At 43.7% G+C, this 21992-nt stretch overlaps 1 protein-coding gene across 6 annotated transcripts in view; it reads right to left on the reverse strand.

The window, feature by feature from the left end:
- The window catches only part of LOC122931045 (disheveled-associated activator of morphogenesis 2), a 222037-nt gene that overhangs the window by 69459 nt on the left and 130586 nt on the right, over window positions 1-21992 (reverse strand). For all 6 annotated transcript variants that reach the window (XM_044284949.1, XM_044284944.1, XM_044284947.1 and 3 more), the window contains exon 7: window positions 2549-2659. In XM_044284949.1, coding sequence (XP_044140884.1) covers window positions 2549-2659 — 111 coding nt within the window. The remainder of the gene's footprint in view (window positions 1-2548; window positions 2660-21992) is intronic.

The raw sequence follows: 21992 nt of genomic DNA on the forward strand, positions 1-21992 counted from the left end.
CTTATCCTGTACTGATCCTGAGTTACATCCTGTATTATACTCCAGAGCCGCACTCGCTATTCTGCTGGTGCAGTCACTGTGTACATACATTACTTATCCTGTGCTGATCCTGAGTTACATCCTGTATTATACTCCAGAGCTGCACTCACTATTCTGCTGGTGCAGTCACTGTGTACATACATTACTTATCCTGTACTGATCCTGAGTTACATCCTGTATTATACTCCAGAGCTGCACTCACTATTCTGCTGGTGCAGTCACTGTGTACATACATTACTTATCCTGTACTGATACTGAGTTACATCCTGTATTATACCCCAGAGCTGCACTCACTATTCTGCTGGTGCAGTCACTGTGTACATACATTACTTATCCTGTACTGTTCCTGAGTTACATCCTGTATTATACTCCAGAGCTGCACTCACTATTCTGCTGGAGCAGTCACTGTGTACATACATTACTTATCCTGTACTGATCCTGGGTTACATCCTGTATTATACTCCAGAGCTGCACTCACTATTCTGCTGGTGCAGTCACTGTGTACATACATTACTTATCCTGTACTAATTCTGAGTTACATCCTGTATTATACTCCAGAGCTGCACTCACTATTCTGCTGGTGCAGTCACTGTGTACATACATTACTTATCCTGTACTGATCCTGAGTTACATCCTGTATTATACTCCAGAGCTGCACTCACTATTCTGCTGGTGCAGTCACTGTGTACATACATTACTTATCCTGTACTAATTCTGAGTTACATCCTGTATTATACTCCAGAGCTGCACTCACTATTCTGCTGGTGCAGTCACTGAGTACATATATTACTTATCCTGTACTGATCCTGAGTTACATCCTGTATTATACTCCAGAGCTGCACTCACTATTCTGCTGGTGCAGTCACTGTGTACATACATTACTTATCCTGTACTAATTCTGAGTTACATCCTGTATTATACTCCAGAGCTGCACTCACTATTCTGCTGGTGCAGTCACTGTGTACATACATTACTTATCCTGTACTGTTCCTGAGTTACATCCTGTATTATACTCCAGAGCTGCACTCACTATTCTGCTGGAGCAGTCACTGTGTACATACATTACTTATCCTGTACTGATCCTGGGTTACATCCTGTATTATACTCCAGAGCTGCACTCACTATTCTGCTGGTGCAGTCACTGTGTACATACATTACTTATCCTGTACTAATTCTGAGTTACATCCTGTATTATACTCCAGAGCTGCACTCACTATTCTGCTGGTGCAGTCACTGTGTACATACATTACTTATCCTGTACTGATCCTGAGTTACATCCTGTATTATACTCCAGAGCTGCACTCACTATTCTGCTGGTGCAGTCACTGTGTACATACATTACTTATCCTGTACTAATTCTGAGTTACATCCTGTATTATACTCCAGAGCTGCACTCACTATTCTGCTGGTGCAGTCACTGTGTACATACATTACTTATCCTGTACTGATCCTGAGTTACATCCTGTATTATACTCCAGAGCTGCACTCACTATTCTGCTGGTGCAGTCACTGTGTACATACATTACTTATCCTGTACTAATTCTGAGTTACATCCTGTATTATACTCCAGAGCTGCACTCACTATTCTGCTGGTGCAGTCACTGAGTACATATATTACTTATCCTGTACTGATCCTGAGTTACATCCTGTATAATACTCCAGAGCTGCGCTCACTATTCTGCTGGTGCAGTCACTGTGTACATACATTACTTATCCTGTACTGATCCTGAGTTACATCCTGTATTATACTCCAGAGCTGCACTCACTATTCTGCTGGTGCAGTCACTGTGTACATATATTACTTATTCTGTACTGATTCTGAGTTATATCCTGTATTATACTCCGGAGCTGCACTCACTATTCTGCTGGTGCAGTCACTGTGTACATACATTACTTATCCTGTACTGATCCTGAGTTACATCCTGTATTATACTCCAGAGCTGCACTCACTATTCTGCTGGTGCAGTCACTGTGTACATACATTACTTATCCTGTACTGATCCTGAGTTACATCCTGTATTATACTCCAGAGCTGCACTCACTATTCTCCTGGTGCACTCACTGTGTACATACATTACTTATCCTGTGCTGATCCTGAGTTACATCCTGTATTATACTCCAGAGCTGCACTCACTATTCTGCTGGTGCAGTCACTGTGTACATACATTACTTATCCTGTACTGATCCTGAGTTACATCCTGTATTATACCCCAGAGCTGCACTCACTATTCTGCTGGTGCAGTCACTGTGTACATACATTACTTATCCTGTACTGATCCTGAGTTACATCCTGTATTATACTCCAGAGCTGCACTCACTATTCTGCTGGTGCAGTCACTGTGTACATACATTAATCATCCTTTACTGATCCTCAGTTACATCTTGTAGTATACTCAATTTTTTACATCAATTATGGCATAACCCCTTTAAGACTGGAAAACAATACCTATCTATCTACCTGTCTGTTTCATATATTACTCACTATAAAAAAAAATACTTGTACGCTCACCTCTCCAGCGCCGGCGTTGAGGACGGCATTGATGAAGGACATGATGGCGGTTTTCAGGTTCACTTCGTCTCGATACCTCCCCATACTCCTGTCTAGCTCATTCAGCAGGGTCTGCAGGGAGATGATAATAATATAAATATTCACACTATAATAATAACATAATAATATCTGTAAAAATGTAGCTTATTATTCACTCTTGGACATTACAGAGTTAAATGCACTCAGTTATTATGTGTAACATTTATGTATTTGTGCATTTTTGGACTGAGACCAAACACAAGACGAGACTAGAGGTGAGCGAGAGACCGAGGCATTTCACCGGGACATCCATTCCTGGATTAAGAACTAGTTATTGGCCCTCCCTGTAATCTGCCCTGTATCTTGCCTTGATAGATTGGGGTCCCTGAGGACCCTGAAATCACATGGGGACGGGAGGCTTTACACTGCACACCTGGCAAACGCTGCCTCTATACTGACCTTGTGCCTGCAACACCACGAGGATGACTCTGTAAACGCAGTGTCTCAGAAGGGGATGAAAACTTATGCAAATAATTATCTTTGTAACAATCATAAATTATTTTACAAACATTAATTTTATATGTACAGTTGGTATAAGTTATACATCTTCTTGTATATAGTGATATGGAGCATGCTGGTATAACCTGGGCATCTCCTGTATATAATTATATATGTACAGCTGGTATAAGTTATACATCTTCTTGTATATAGTGATATGGAGCATGCTGGTATAACCTGGGCATCTCCTGTATATAATTATATATGTACAGCTGGTATAACCTGGGCATCTCCTGTATATAATTATATAGGTACAGCTGGTATAAGTTATACATCTTCTTGTACATAGTGATATGGACCATGCTGGTATAACCTGGGCATTTCCTGTATATAATTATATATGTACAGCTGGTATAAGTTATACATCTTCTTGTATATAGTGATATGGACCATGCTGGTATAACCTGGGCATCTCCTGTATATAATTATATATGTACAGCTGGTATAAGTTATACATCTTCTGTATATAGTGATATGGACCATGCTGGTATAACCTGGGCATCTCCTGTATATAATTATATATGTACAGCTGGTATAAGTTATGCATCTTCTTGTATATAGTGATATGGACCATGCTGGTATAACCTGGGTATCTCCTGTATATAATTATATATGTACAGCTGGTATAAGTTATACATCTTCTGTATATAGTGATATGGAGCATGCTGGTATAACCTGGGCATCTCCTGTATATAATTATATATGTACAGCTGGTATAACCTGGGCATCTCCTGTATATAATTATATAGGTACAGCTGCTATAAGTTATACATCTTCTTGTATATAGCTTTTATTATAATGTTTACTTGCCAGAAATATGGAAGCGGGAGTCGGCAGTGATATATAATAATTAGGTTAATTATATTTTAATACTATACAAATAATTTTTAACCTTACAGATAAACTACTGCAACATCAATTAGAAAAATAGTTCACTTAGAGGACACATCCACAGACAGCAGCCATGTGCAGACGGCATCTGACATCACGGACAGGAACTATGGCCACTTACAGGCCTAATTGTCAATAATGATGAGGCATTCTGGCATCAATATACGGAGGTTATATTTAGATGTTCAGCTATAGTGATGTCACAACAGGAAATATAAGCTTTAATAAACGAGTCTCAAGAATTCATCAAACTTTAATGTAACATATAGACCATAGTGAGTGAAGAGTGTATCAAATAATCTTTATAGTTCTATTATATAAAGGATGCAGTTTTAAGAATAACTATCATTCCTAATACACATAATATGTAAGCAATGTTACTAATCTTATCATAATACAGGATAAATTATACAATTCATATGTAAGAATCTAATTGTTTATTTACTGTTCATCTCTGTGAAGAAATGTAAATTGTCTTACAAAACAGGTTGTGACTTTAATAAACCCTATGTATAAGAATATCTCTAGTACAATAATGTCCATAACTACAAGAATATAACTACTATAATACTGCTCCTATGTACAAGAATATAACTACTATAATACTGCTCCTATGTACAAGAATATAACTACTATAATACTGCCTCCTATGTACAGGAATATAACTACTATAATACTGCCTCCTATGTACAAGAATATAACTACTATAATACTGCTCCTATGTACAAGAATATAACTACTATAATACTGCTCCTATGTACAAGAATATAACTACTATAATACTGCTCCTATGTACAAGAATATAACTACTATAATACTGCCTCCTATCTACAAGAATATAACTACTATAATACTGCTCCTATGTACAAGAATATAACTACTATAATACTGCTCCTATGTACAAGAATATAACTACTATAATACTGCCTCCTATCTACAAGAATATAACTACTATAATACTGCTTCTATGTACAGGAATATAACTACTATAATACTGCTCCTATGTACAAGAATATAACTACTATAATACTGCTCCTATGTACAAGAATATATCTACTATAATACTGCCTCCTGTCTACAAGAATATAACTACTATAATACTGCTCCTATGTACAAAAATATAACTACTATAATACTGCTCCTATGTACAAGAATATATCTACTATAATACTGCCTCCTGTGTACAAGAATATAACTACTATAATACTGCTCCTACGTATAAGAATATAACTACTATAATACTGCTCCTATGTACAAGAATATAACTACTATAATACTGTCTCCTATGTACAAGAATATAACTGCTATAATACTGCTCCTATGTACAAGAATGTAACTACTATAATACTGCTCCTATGTACAAGAATATAACTACTATAATACTGCTCCTATGTACAAGAATATAACTACTATAATACTGCCTCCTATGTACAAGAATATAACTACTATAATACTGCTCCTATGTACAAGAATATAACTACTATAATACTGCTCCTATGTACAAGAATATAACTACTATAATACTGCTCCTATGTACAAGAATATAACTACTATAATACTGCTCCTATGTACAAGAATATAACTACTATAATACTGCTCATATGTACAAGAATATAACTACTATAATACTGCCTCCTATGTACAAGAATATATCTACTATAATACTGCTCCTATGTACAAGAATATAACTACTATAATACTGCTCATATGTACAAGAATATAACTACTATAATACTGCCTCCTGTATACAAGAATATATCTACTATAATACTGCTCCTATGTACAAGAATATAACTACTATAATACTGCTCATATGTACAAGAATATAACTACTATAATACTGCTCCTATGTACAAGAATATAACTACTATAATACTGCTCCTATGTACAAGAATATAACTACTATAATACTGCTCCTATGTACAAGAATATAACTACTATAATACTGCCTCCTATCTACAAGAATATAACTACTATAATACTGCTCCTATGTACAAGAATATAACTACTATAATACTGCTCCTATGTACAAGAATATAACTACTATAATACTGCCTCCTATCTACAAGAATATAACTACTATAATACTGCTTCTATGTACAGGAATATAACTACTATAATACTCCCTCCTATGTACAAGAATATAACTACTATAATAGTGCCTCCTATGTACAAGAATATAACTACTATAATACGGCTCCTATGTACAAGAATATAACTACTATAATACTGCTCCTATGTACAAGAATATATCTACTATAATACTGCTCCTATGTACAAGAATATAACTACTATTATACTGCCTCCAGGGGGCAGAGGTAGTTGTTCCTGCCCCCCAGCAGCAGAGTGATATGCCGGGAAGGCAGTGTGAAATGCAGGGAGAGGAGAGCAGCGGCCTCCCTCCCCAGCGGCAGGCTGAGTTACAGGGGGCAGAGTTAGTTGTTCCTGCCCCCCAGCAGCAGCATGATTTTTGGGGAATTGGGAGCCCAGTCTCCATTCCCCAGCGGCAGGCGGAGTTACAGGGGGCAGAGACAGTCGGTCCTGTCCCCCAGCGGCAGAGTGTCCAGCAGGGAATAGAGAGCCCAGTCTCCTTTCCCCAGCAGCAGGACACTGTATTGGGAGCGGAGACAGTCGGTCTCCCCCTCCAACAACCAGGCTCCAACCAGGCTTCTTCCATGGTAGCGCTGGCACCAGGCCAGAGTACTGCTGATACCTGCCCACAAAGCAACCTCCACTCCAAGCCAGGGAGCAACACAGAGACCGGGAGTAGCAGCTACCAATATAATCTTGGTGGATTCACTGGACAGAGACAGGCTACTGAATTCAACAGGTCCAGTATTGGGTTGTGGGTGGGCTGCCAGACTAACTCAGGTACCGACCGGCGTGAGGTCAGGTATCTGGTTAGTCTTCCCTGGGGGGGGGAGATGTGTGGCGAAACCAAACTCGCCACTGGGTTTTGGAGGGGGCTGTTTAAACGCCTCTTGCCTCAGGATTATGGCCTCCTACTAACTACTACTTTTAAACCCCTGAACCTATTCCAGGGAATTTTGGATAGGTTTGTCCCCCAAGTTATACTGTTTAAATTGATGTAAGTTATATGTATGGACAATGTAACCTCACAAAGTTGTAACAATTTATAATAAGTGTAACTTGTCAGCTTGGGAGGAATATGCTGGGTGTGGTTCTATTATCCCCTTGTGCCATTGTCCCATTGTGTGTTTAAATGGTGATGTCTGTCCTGTTGTCTCCACATGTGTATTGGCGATCTCCCTTTGTCCTGAGAGATAATTGGATTGCCCTCGGTTGTCTCCGGGACAGAGAGGAGGAAACCATGATGCATTGTGGGGATGTGTTGTATCTGTTCTGTGTCGCAGTCTCCCTTCTGGTCCTCTGGGGGGCGTGAACGATTGGTTGCTGTACTTGCATTGTGTGTGTTGTAAGATATTGATTGGTTGAATTTCAAAACCCTGTGGGCAGTACTATGTTTGTTTTTTATGAATAAAAGAGGCTGTATCTGAAGTACAGTCAGACCACTGCTGACCCTCAAGACGGAGCCTTGTCTCGTTATTGGGGGGATTCCCTGTATGCTGTTAGAGACTGATTGCCAGGAGTGTAAGCTGATTGTATGCTTTTCCTGTTCGTCTGCTAGCAGCTATTCGCGAGGTTCCAGTTTGGAGTGCTATTTTGTATCCAGTTCGGGAGTTTGGTGTTCTGCAGTAGCTGTGCCTGTCTCTCAGAAAGGGGCATATCGCCTAAACGGATTTTAACCCCTTGTCTGCTGAAACGGTCTGTTACACTTTATATAAATTACTGGATACACGCGGTATATACATTATATAAATTACTGGATACATGCGGTATATACATTATATAAACTACTGGATACATGCGGTATATACATTATATAAATTACTGGATACACGCGGTATATACATTATATAAACTACTGGATACATGCGGTATATACATTGTATAAATTACTGGATACATGCGGTATATACATTATATAAACTACTGGATACATGCGGTATATACACTATATAAACTACTGGATACACACGGTATATACATTATATAAATTACTGGATACACACGGTATATACATTATATAAATTACTGGATACATGCGGTATATACATTATATAAACTACTGGATACATGCGGTATATACACTATATAAACTACTGGATACACACGGTATATACATTATATAAATTACTGGATACACACGGTATATACATTATATAAATTACTGGATACATGCGGTATATACATTATATAAACTACTGGATACATGCGGTATATACATTATATAAACTACTGGATACACGTGGTATACACATTATATAAATTACTGGATACACGTGGTATATACACTATATAAACTACTGGATACACACGGTATATACATTATATAATTTACTGGATACACGCGGTATATACATTGTATAAATTACTGGATACACGCAGTATATACATTATATAAATTACTGGATACACGCGGTATATACATTGTATAAACTACTGGATACACGCCGTATATACATTGTATAAATTACTGGATACACACGGTATATACATTGTATAAACTACTGGATACACGCGGTATATACATTGTATAAACTACTGGATACACGCGGTATATACATTGTATAAACTACTGGATACATGCGGTATATACATTGTATAAATTACTGGATACACTCAGTATATACATTATATAATTTACTGGATACATGCGGTATATACATTGTATAAATTACTGGATACACTCGGTATATACATTATATAATTTACTGGATACACGCGGTATATACATTGTATAAACTACTGGATACACGCGGTATATACATTGTATAAATTACTGGATACACGCGGTATATACATTGTATAAATTACTGGATACACGCGGTATATACATTGTATACATTCCTGTACATGATACAATGTAATAGGAATGCTATATGATACAGACCCGCACTCTGACATGTTATATATCTCCCAGCCCGAAGCAGTGAACCTCTGGTGACTCCAGCAGAATATTTATTGACTGTCACTTATGTAGCGCTGACATATACCTCAGCAATGTACATCTGTCCTTGGCTCATAATCTAATGCCACTATATGTCCATCATTAGGAACAATTATCCAGAAATGTCCATACAAGGTTGTTCTAAGGCCGGAACATTCCAGTCCTGCTCCTATAACTTCAGGCTCCTGTAGATTTCCCGGGACATTACATCTCTCACAATGCAATACAGCAGAAGAGCAGGAGCGCGTGAAGCTCCAGGGGGATTTGTGCTGCAGCTCTGGCTGTGGAAGGCAAATCCTAAATTACAGACTGCACCTGTCACTTGCAGAATTCAGGAGTGCACTGTAGTCCCCAACAAATAAAGCTTCCGCCCTGATCTATTGATCACCAGCAGCTGCCTGAAGAAGGGGCGTATTACACCCGAAACATTGCGACTGATGCAAAATTGGAAGTGACTATAATAAATTCCTGAAATTTGCAAAGAACCCATGGGAGTGCTGTCTCTAATTTTGGACTAATAAGGGATATACACCCAGATATATAAGATGTGCTGTTGCCCAACGGATTATCAGCTGCAGATTTGGATGTGGCTGGAGTATAAAACAAATTTATAATTGTTGCAAGAGAAGAAGACTAGAATGGAAATGCGACTGGTTACAGAAAAACCTGGGACATGATGAGAAAGCTTTATTCTACTTTAAGAGGACAAGCCTTTCTCAAAAGCAAGCTGCCCCCAAAGTCAATTGATCATCCAGGGTCTGGTGCTAAAACTACAGGGATTAGATGATGGCACTGCAGGCAACGTAGAATCACACACTACCCATGTAAGACACGCCTGACCCGTCCACTGTGACACCCATGTAAGACACGCCTGACCCGTCCACTGTGACACCCATGTAAGACACGCCTGACCCATCCACTGTGACACCCATGTAAGACACGCCTGACCCATCCACTGTGACACCCATGTAAGACACGCCTGACCCATCCACTGTGACACCCATGTAAGACACGCCTGACCCGTCCACTGTGACACCCATGTAAGACACGCCTGACCCATCCACTGTGACACCCATGTAAGACACGCCTGACCCATCCACTGTGACACCCATGTAAGACACGCCTGACCCATCCACTGTGACACCCATGTAAGACACGCCTGACCCATCCACTGTGACACCCATGTAAGACACGCCTGACCCGTCCACTGTGACACCCATGTAAGACACGCCTGACCCGTCCACTGTGACACCCATGTAAGACACGCCTGACCCGTCCACTGTGACACCCATGTAAGACACGCCTGACCCGTCCACTGTGACACCCATGTAAGACACGCCTGACCCATCCACTGTGACACCCATGTAAGACACGCCTGACCCATCCACTGTGACACCCATGTAAGACATGCCTGACCCATCCACTGTGACACCCATGTAAGACACGCCTGACCCATCCACTGTGACACCCATGTAAGACACGCCTGACCCATCCACTGTGACACCCATGTAAGACACGCCTGACCCATCCACTGTGACACCAATGTAAGACACACCTGACCCATCCACTGTGACACCCATGTAAGACACGCCTGACCCATCCACTGTGACACCCATGTAAGACACGCCTGACCCATCCACTGTGACACCCATGTAAGACCGCCTGACCCATCCACTGTGACACCCATGTAAGACACGCCTGACCCATCCACTGTGACACCCATGTAAGACACGCCTGACCCATCCACTGTGACACCCATGTAAGACCGCCTGACCCATCCACTGTGACACCCATGTAAGACACGCCTGACCCATCCACTGTGACACCCATGTAAGACACGCCTGACCCATCCACTGTGACACCCATGTAAGACACGCCTGACCCATCCACTGTGACACCCATGTAAGACACGCCTGACCCATCCACTGTGACACCCATGTAAGACACGCCTGACCCATCCACTGTGACACCCATGTAAGACACGCCTGACCCATCCACTGTGACACCAATGTAAGACACACCTGACCCATCCACTGTGACACCCATGTAAGACACGCCTGACCCATCCACTGTGACACCCATGTAAGACCGCCTGACCCATTCACTGTGACACCCATGTAAGACACGCCTGACCCATCCACTGTGACACCCATGTAAGACACGCCTGACCCATCCACTGTTACACCCATGTAAGACACGCCTGACCCATCCACTGTGACACCCATGTAAGATACGCCTGACCCATCCACTGTGACACCCATGTAAGACACGCCTGACCCATCCACTGTGACACCCATGTAAGACCGCCTGACCCATCCACTGTGACACCCATGTAAGACACGCCTGACCCATCCACTGTGACACCCATGTAAGACACGCCTGACCCATCCACTGTGACACCCATGTAAGACCGCCTGACCCATCCACTGTGACACCCATGTAAGACACGCCTGACCCATCCACTGTGACACCCATGTAAGACACGCCTGACCCATCCACTGTGACACCCATGTAAGACACGCCTGACCCATCCACTGTGACACCCATGTAAGACACGCCTGACCCATCCACTGTGACACCCATGTAAGACACGCCTGACCCATCCACTGTGACACCCATGTAAGACACGCCTGACCCATCCACTGTGACACCAATGTAAGACACACCTGACCCATCCACTGTGACACCCATGTAAGACACGCCTGACCCATCCACTGTGACACCCATGTAAGACCGCCTGACCCATCCACTGTGACACCCATGTAAGACACGCCTGACCCATCCACTGTGACACCCATGTAAGACACGCCTGACCCATCCACTGTTACAACCCATGTAAGACACGCCTGACCCATCCACTGTGACACCCATGTAAGATACGCCTGACCCATCCACTGTGACACCCATGTAAGACACACCTGACCCATCCACTGTGACACCCATGTAAGACACACCTGACCCATCCACTGTGACACCCATGTAGGACACGCCTGACCCATCCACTGTGACACCCATGTAAAACACGCCTGACCCATCCACTGTGACACCCATGTAAGACACGCCTGACCCATCCACTGTGACACCCATGTAAGACCGCCTGACCCATCCACTGTGACACCCATGTAAGACACGCCTGACCCATCCACTGTGACACCCATGTAAGACACGCCTGACCCATCCACTGTGACACCCATGTAAGACCGCCTGACCCATCCACTGTGACACCAATGTAAGACACGCCTGACCCATCCACTGTGACACCCATGTAAGACACACCTGACCCATCCACTGTGACACCCATGTAAGACACGCCTGACCCATCCACTGTGACACCCATGTAAGACACGCCTGACCCATCCACTGTGACACCCATGTAAGACACGCCTAACCCATCCACTGTGACATCCATGTAAGAAACGCCTGACCCATCCACTGTGACACCCATGTAAAACACGCCTGACCCATCCACTGTGACACCCATGTAAGACACGCCTGACCCATCCACTGTGACACCCATGTAAGACCGCCTGACCCATCCACTGTGACACCCATGTAAGACACGCCTGACCCATCCACTGTGACACCCATGTAATACACGCCTGACCCATCCACTGTGACACCCATGTAAGACACGCCTGACCCATCCACTGTGACACCCATGTAAGACACGCCTGACCCATCCACTGTGACACCCATGTAAGACACGCCTGACCCATCCACTGTGACACCAATGTAAGACACACCTGACCCATCCACTGTGACACCCATGTAAGACACGCCTGACCCATCCACTGTGACACCCATGCAAGACACGCCTGACCCATCCACTGTGACACCCATGTAAGACACGCCTGAGCCATCCACTGTGACACCCATGTAAGACACGCCTGAGCCATCCACTGTGACACCCATGTAAGACACGCCTGACCCATCCACTGTGACACCCATGTAAGACACGCCTGACCCATCCACTGTGACACCCATGTAAGACACGCCTGACCCATCCACTGTGACACCCATGTAAGACACACCTGACCCATCCACTGTGACACCCATGTAAGACACACCTGACCCATCCACTGTGACACCCATGTAATACACGCCTGACCCATCCACTGTGACACCCATGTAAGACACGCCTGACCCATCCACTGTGACACCCATGTAAGACACACCTGACCCATCCACTGTGACACCCATGTAATACACGCCTGACCCATCCACTGTGACACCCATGTAATACACGCCTGACCCATCCACTGTGACACCCATGTAAGACACGCCTGACCCATCCACTGTGACACCCATGTAAGACACGCCTGACCCATCCACTGTGACACCCATGTAAGACACGCCTGACCCATCCACTGTGACACCCAAGGCATAATCACATGATATCCTATCAGTTCCTATTGTTACTATTATGTAAACATTATGTTACTTTTTTTAGTTGTATCTTTAGGTTGTTTTAAAAGTTTCTAAATAAAAGTTACATTCTGCACAGATGAGATACGACAGATCAGATATGTAGCTAAGGGTGTGACTGGTGCTTGATACATGTCAGGGTTACACACGACTCATCTTTACTAAGACATTTAGGCTAGGTCTAAACAACAACATTTGTCGCGCGACAATTTTTATAATGGCAGTCTATGGTGTCGCACTGCAACATGCGACATGCTGTGACTGCGACACGACAGTCGCAAAAAATCAGTTCGAGATGGATTTTTCTGCGACTGTCGCAGTATGTCGCATGTGGCGTTGCGACACCATAGACTATCATTATAAAAATTTGCGACAAATGTTGCAGTGTAGACCTAGACTAACTAAGGTGACTGCACCTGGATTCTGGAGCCTAGCCTGACACATAGCACCAAAATACTGGCGTGAAAAGGGTCTGCACCACCTGTATCATCAGCCGGAATTACATGTATCATCAGCCAGAGCCACCTGTATCATCAGCCGGAGCCACCTGTATCATCAGCCGAAGCCACCTGTATCATCAGCTGGAGCCACATGTATCATCAGCCGGAGCCACATGTATCATCAGCCAGAGCCACATGTATCATCAGCCAGAGCCACATGTATCATCAACCAGAGCCACCTGTATCATCAGCCGGAGCCACCTGTATCATCAGCCGGAGCCACCTGTATCATCAGCCAGTGCCACATGTATCCTCAGCCGGAGCCACATGTATCATCAGCCGGAGCCACATGTATCATCAGCCGGAGCCACGTGTATCATCAGCCGGAGCCACCTGTATCCTCAGCCGGAGCCACCTGTATCCTCAGCCGGAGCCACCTGTATCCTCAGCCGGAGCCACCTGTATCCTCAGCCGGAGCCACGTGTATCATCAGCCGGAGCCATCTGTATCATCAGCCGGTGCCACCTGTATCATAAGCCAGAGTCACCTGTATCATCAGCCGGAGCCACGTGTATCATCAGCCGGAGCCATGTGTATCATCAGCCGGAGCCACCTGTATCCTCAGCCGGAGCCACATGTATCCTCAGCCGGAGCCACGTGTATCATCAGCCGGAGCCACCTGTATCATCAGCCGGAGCCACCTGTATCATCAGCCAGAGCCACATGTATCATCAACCAGAGCCACCTGTATCATCAGCCGGAGCCACCTGTATCATCAGCCGGAGCCACATGTATCATCAGCTGGAGCCACGTGTATCATCAGCCGGAGCCACGTGTATCATTCAAGTCAATGGGACCGCAAAAAAACGCGGAGGCACACAAGATTGTCATCCGCGTTCGAGTCCATTTTTTTACTATCATTTGCATGGGAAACCTGTCTTAGACTTTTTTTACATTCCTTTAGGTCTGGTGATCGTCCAAAAATAAAGGAAGACACACGGAAACAGATCACGGAACAACGGAACCCCATTTTGCGGAACGGAACACAACAACGGTCGTGTGCATGAGGCCTCATTGTGTTGTGTAAGGGCACATGTTTTTTTCCGTGCCCATTCTGTTTTTTTGTTTGCAGCCCGTATGCGGAACCATTCACTTCAATGGGGCTGCCAAAAAACGGAAATGCCTCCATGTGCATTCCGTGTCTGTATGGCCGTTCCACAAAAAAACAGAACACGTCTTATTATCGTCCACATTCTATTAGAGGCCGGCCATTCTGTTCGCTAAATGTGGAATGCACACGGCTGGTATCCGTGTTTTGCAGATCCGTAATTTGCAGACCACAAAAACGGCAATGATCATGTGCGTGAGCCCTGAGGCTTGTATTAGACCCGCAGACGTCTCGCAGACAACGATTATAAATCGAAGATTTTGTGATTCGTTAGCAACTAAAAATGTGCTCATTAGACGGTGCGCTGTTCATTCGTACTTTCGCTCATTAATTGTTCTCTACAAAGTAGCGATCTGTGAGCGAACAGACGACTCCATCTTATACGAGCAGATCTGCGACCGAGGAACGAAAACTTTTTAGCAGAATGAAAGATAACGATTGATGAGAAACGAGAGATTCCTCGCTCGTGGTTTATTCGCTCATACTTATTACATTTCGCGAAACTCATTCAATTTGGTTTGCATTAATGATATTCGGTACGATATCCGCTCTGTCTGATAGGCTTCATGCCTCGCTACCTCCCTGGGGGGCACATTTATATCACCACCAGTCCGTGAACTGTGAGACACGTCCTGCTCTAATAATTCCAAACAACGATAATCTGGATTGAAAAAACTGGAAAAAAAAGTGGAAAAAACTTTTTTTCTCAAAAAAATGCAACGCAGAAGAATTTGGTTACTGGCCTATCAGATGATGGGTGTCAACATAATGCGAACCTCTCACCCTACAGTCACAACCCAATCTGCCCCCTGAGCCATCTTCTCAAGATCCACCCAAGGAGAGAAGAGGTCCACCCCCCTCCCCAGTAGAGTCCTGATGTCTCCTGTGCTGTAATTCTGTTTCCCACTCTCCGTTTCTGGGTCTCGCTGCTGCTCCAGTCGCCTCCGGCTGCGAGGCTGCGTCTTGTTATCGGAGGATGAACTTAATGAGGGAGGGCTGCTTCTCCAGGAGAGCTGCTGGCACTTAGAATAGTTCCTGGGTCAGTTTAATAGATCTCACACGTGACGGACATCGTTACTCAGTTTACATTGCCGTGAACTTCGTATACAGCATTGGTATGCTCCAGTCACATCCAAAGCTGCAGGTGGGATTCTGCTGCGTGTTATTTGGAATCTGTCGGCGCTGCGCTGTAAGAAATACCCAGAGCATTTATCCTGTAGAGCAGGCATGCTCAACCTGCGGCCCTCCAGCTGTTGTAAAACTACAACTCCCACACTGCCCTGCTGTAGGCTGATAGCTGTAGGCTGTTCAGGCAGGCTGGGAGTTGTAGTTTTGCAACAGCTGGAGGGCCGCAGGTTGAGCATGCCTGCTGCAGAGAAAGCTAACACAAGGCACTTACTAATGTATTGTGATTCTCCATGTTGCCGCCTTTGCTGGCTGGATTCATTTTTCCATCTCATTATACACTGCTTGTTTACTGAAGTTATGACCACCCTGCAATCCAGCCGTGGTGGTCGTGCTTGCACATTATAGGAAAAAGCGGCAACCTCTCTGGTGGCCAGGACTGTGGGAGCGCACATAGGCACACACGCGCAGCAGGTCCTGTCCCTGGCCACGTGGTATCTGCGCTGCAGCCGTGGTCACAACCCCTGGAAACGAGCCGTGTATAATGTGATTGAAAAATGAATCCAGCCAGCAAAGGAGGCAACATGGACAATCACAATACATTAGTAAGTGCCTTGTATTAACTGTGTCTACAGGATAAATGCCATTTACTGAAGTGAGAGGACCCCTCTAACCTGTAGATGAAGGTATTATACTGACCAGCTGATACAGTGTATATAATGAATACCAGGCAGACTATTAACGACTGGAAACAAAGGCTCATTATTATAGACATTGTTACTCACTGCTACCATTAAATTGTTAACCCGTTAATAGCCAGAATTAATTATTACTGAGCAGGAGACATGGGGGAGGGGGGGGGGGGATACCATTTAGGAGCCAACTCAATACATTCCAGAAATATTGTTATCAGCCCTATAGACAGTGGGGATGATACTCACCCACCTGACCGCTGGGATATTATTACTTCTCCCTTAGACCCCAGGAGTTTTATTTAGTAAGTGAATTTGCTCCTAATTAATATTATTTTTATCCGATCAGAAGTCAGTAATTCATATTACATTCTATTCACTGTCACTGACGACCCCTTGGGTATCTGAGCCCTTGGGCGATGGTCTCAGAGGGACATTTGTCCCCCCCCCCCCCCCCAGCTTTACAGGGCGGTTGTCGACTGTAATTTTTAAGGTCCAAAATGTGACATTGCTGAGGGCCAAGGTTTCTCCTCGGCTGCCGTCAAATATACAGAAACTGGGAGAATAAATGGCTACAAAATGACGAATGTGAAGAGGTTTCCAGGTAGAACCTCAGGGAGCGAGTTCCGAGTCCTTCCTGGTAACTGGGAGACCTGGAGCTGGACTCCACCTGACCACCTGGGCTCCAGGACCAGCCGAGCATCCAGCAGAGACCCCACGATGAAGAGAGCAAACAGCAAACCTAAGACTACCCACAGACACCAGGGAAATTATTATTAACCCACTAGACACCAGGGAAATTATTATTAACCCACTAGACACCAGGGAAATTATTATTAACCCACAGACACCAGGGAAATTATTATTAACCCACTAGACACCAGGGAAATTATTATTAACCCACTAGACACCAGGGAAATTATTAACCCTCTAGAAACCTTGGAAATTATTATTAACCCACTAGACACCAGGGAAATTATTAACCCTCTAGAAACCTTGGAAATTATTATTAACCCACTAGGCACTGGGGAAATTTTTATTAACCCACTAGACACCCGGGAAATAATTAACCCACTAGACACCCAGAAAATTATTATTAACCCTCTAGACACCCAGGAAATTATTCTTAACCCACTAGACACCATGGAAATTATTAGCCCTCTAGACACCAGGGAAATTATTAACCCACTAGACACCAGGGAAATTATTAACCCACTAGACACCAGGGAAATTATTATTAACCCACTAGACACCAGGGAAATTATTATTAACCCACTAGACACAAGGAAAATTATTAACCCACTAGACACAAGGAAAATTATTAACCCACTAGACACCTTGGAAATTATTATTAACCCACTAGACACCTGGGAAATTATTAACCCACTACACACCAGGGAAATTATTATTAACCCACTAGAAAACCTGGGAAATTATTATTAACCCACTAGACACCTGGGAAATTATTAACCCACTAGACACCAGGGAAATTATTATTAACCCACTAGAAAACCTGGGAAATTATTATTAACCCACTAGACACCAGGGAAATTATTAACCCACTAGACACCCGGAAAATTATTATTAACCCACTAGACACCAGGGAAATTATTATTAACCCACTAGACACCCAGAAAATTATTATTAACACACTAGACACCCGGAAAATTATTATTAACCCACTAGACACCAGGGAAATTATTCTTAACCCACTAGACACCCAGAAAATTATTATTAACCCTCTAGACACCAGGGAAATTATTATTAACCCACAGACACCAGGGAAATTATTATTAACCCACTAGACACCAGGGAAATTATTATTAACCCACTAGACACCAGGGAAATTATTAACCCTCTAGAAACCTTGGAAATTATTATTAACCCACTAGACACCAGGGAAATTATTAACCCTCTAGAAACCTTGGAAATTATTATTAACCCACTAGGCACTGGGGAAATTTTTATTAACCCACTAGACACCCGGGAAATAATTAACCCACTAGACACCCAGAAAATTATTATTAACCCTCTAGACACCCAGGAAATTATTCTTAACCCACTAGACACCATGGAAATTATTAGCCCTCTAGACACCAGGGAAATTATTAACCCACTAGACACCAGGGAAATTATTAACCCACTAGACACCAGGGAAATTATTATTAACCCACTAGACACCAGGGAAATTATTATTAACCCACTAGACACAAGGAAAATTATTAACCCACTAGACACAAGGAAAATTATTAACCCACTAGACACCTTGGAAATTATTATTAACCCACTAGACACCTGGGAAATTATTAACCCACTACACACCAGGGAAATTATTATTAACCCACTAGAAAACCTGGGAAATTATTATTAACCCACTAGACACCTGGGAAATTATTAACCCACTAGACACCAGGGAAATTATTATTAACCCACTAGAAAACCTGGGAAATTATTATTAACCCACTAGACACCAGGGAAATTATTAACCCACTAGACACCCGGAAAATTATTATTAACCCACTAGACACCAGGGAAATTATTATTAACCCACTAGACACCCAGAAAATTATTATTAACACACTAGACACCCGGAAAATTATTATTAACCCACTAGACACCAGGGAAATTATTCTTAACCCACTAGACACCCAGAAAATTATTATTAACCCTCTAGACACCAGGGAAATTATTCTTAACCCACTAGACACCCAGAAAATTATTATTAACCCTCTAGACACCCGGTAAAAAATTATTAACCCTCTAGACACCAGGGAAATTATTATTAACCCACTAGACACCGGTAAAATTATTATTAACCCACTAGACACCCGGAAAATTATTATTAACCCTCTAGACACTCGAAAAATTATTACTAACCCACTAGACACCCGGGAACTTATCATTAACCCACTAGACAAGAGAGATATGATTACTATCCCACTGGACACCAGGGATATCAGTAGTTAGTGTTGAGGGAACTTGTGTTTTCAAGTTCGGAGAACAAGGTTCGGGTTATCGAAGAATTCTGTTATGGATTCCACTACCATGAACCATAACTTATGGTCAGTGGGAGCAGAATCCATAACGGAATTCTTAGATAACCCTAATCTTGTACGCCGAACTTGAAAACACAAGTTCGCTCAACACTAGTAGTAGTGGCAGTACTAGTACTACGACGACGACTAATAATAGTGATAATAATAATTGAAACGTGTTTTGGAATCTGAACCCAGGCATGTGGGCCCCTTAGGGCTCGTTCACACGACCGTGTGAAGCCCGTGCCTGTGCTGTGGACCGCAAATTGCGGTCCGCAATGCACGGGCACCGACCGTGGCCCAGCCGCATGGGGATCGTGGACCCATTTGTGGACCCATTCACTGGACCCATTCCGCAAAAAGATAGAGCATGTTCTATCTTTTTGCGGTGCGGAGGCACGGAACGGAACCCCAGAAAGCACTCCGTAGTGTTCTGGTCCGTCCTTCCGTTCCGCATCGTTCCGCATCTCCGAATTTGTGGACCCATTGAAATGAATGGGTCCGCATCCGTGATGCGGGATGCAGACGGAACGGCGCCTGTGTATTGCGGATCCGCAAATGCGGTCCGCAATATGGCAACGGGCAGCACAAGTTCGTGTGAATGAGCCCTTACTGTCCAGGATCTGCCTGGTCAGTGCTTTCCTTTTCGCCAACCATATAAAGGCTCCATCCACCCTACATCACCTCACACCGCAGCATTTTAAGCTCGTTCACTGTGGTGCATTTTGGGGAACGCAGGAGGTAAAACACCTTATGCCGGTAACAACGACCTCTGAGAATGCAGTGCACATAATAGTAATATTATAGCCCCTAGGGCGCTGTACCTATATACGCATTACTACTCTGGGTCCTAGAACTCTGGCATGGCCCATATCACCCGCTTATGCAGAGCACTAATTCCTAGCAGCTGTGAGACGACCTCACAGAAGACCTTGCCCAGAAGCAGCTGTTGTTTCAGCAATAATTAATGCAACATCCTATAAGAAATACAATGTATGGAAATCGCTTCCAACACATACAAAGTGTTTCCAGCGCAGAATCCACCGCGCAGCAAAGTATTATTCCAGAGTCATAAATCTGGGTGTGAAAACCGTAGCGTTGCAGCCATAACTGTGGGGAAGGGTCTGATTGTTAATCGCCCTTTCAAGCTAAAAAATGGATTTCGGAATTGCTGGGGCCAGTCGTGCTGTGATTCATTTGTATGTGAATATAATGCGAGTTTTAGATAATTCCAATAAATAAAGTTTAACTGTATAAATGAATGTTTTCTAACAGGCTCTCTAATTTAAAGATACCCGCTAGCTGTCAGTGAATGCTTACATTCAGAGGCAGCAATTCTTAATATAGGTGCGGGGGGTAACTACCATAGCGGCAGACCATGCGACTGCTGTGGGGCCCAGGGCAAGAGGGGGCCCAGTCTTAGTTGGGATCATCACCTCTTCTACTGGAGGTGGAAACTTGGTCAGGACTCCCTCTAAAGCAGGCATGTCCAAACTGCGGCCCTCCAGCTGTTGCAAAACTACAACTCCCAGCATGCCTGGATAGCTTACAGCAGGCATGTCCAGACTGCTGCCCTCCAGCTGTTGCAAAACTACAACTCCCAGCATGCCTGGATAGCTTACAGCAGGCATGCTCAACCTGCGACCCTCCAGCTGTTGCAAAACTACAACTCCCAGCATGCCTGGATAGCTTACAGCTATTAGAGCATGCTGGGAGTTGTAGTTGTGCAACAGCTGGAGGGCCGCAGTTTGGACATGCCTGCTCTAAAGGAACAACTTTTAGCGAACAAGGCAGTGGAAAAATGGCCCAAAGGTCACTGAAAGGGGTTTAGGCAGAAACCCTTCCGTCCTGTGTGGGGGCCCGGTTTGATCCTTGCTATGGGGCCACTGTTTAGGCGGCACTGCTCTATGAGCTGCACACATCTCTACTGTGCTACAACGTATCAGTCTGGAGTCCAGATAGTCTAGACTGGATACAATTGTATCCATATCTCAGCAGGACTAACTATGTATAGGACGACTGTCTCTGAATGGAAACAAGAGTGTTCTCATGCCTTGACA

This window comes from Bufo gargarizans, chromosome 3 (assembly GCF_014858855.1).
Source record: "Bufo gargarizans isolate SCDJY-AF-19 chromosome 3, ASM1485885v1, whole genome shotgun sequence".
Classification (NCBI taxonomy): Eukaryota; Metazoa; Chordata; class Amphibia; order Anura; family Bufonidae; genus Bufo; species Bufo gargarizans.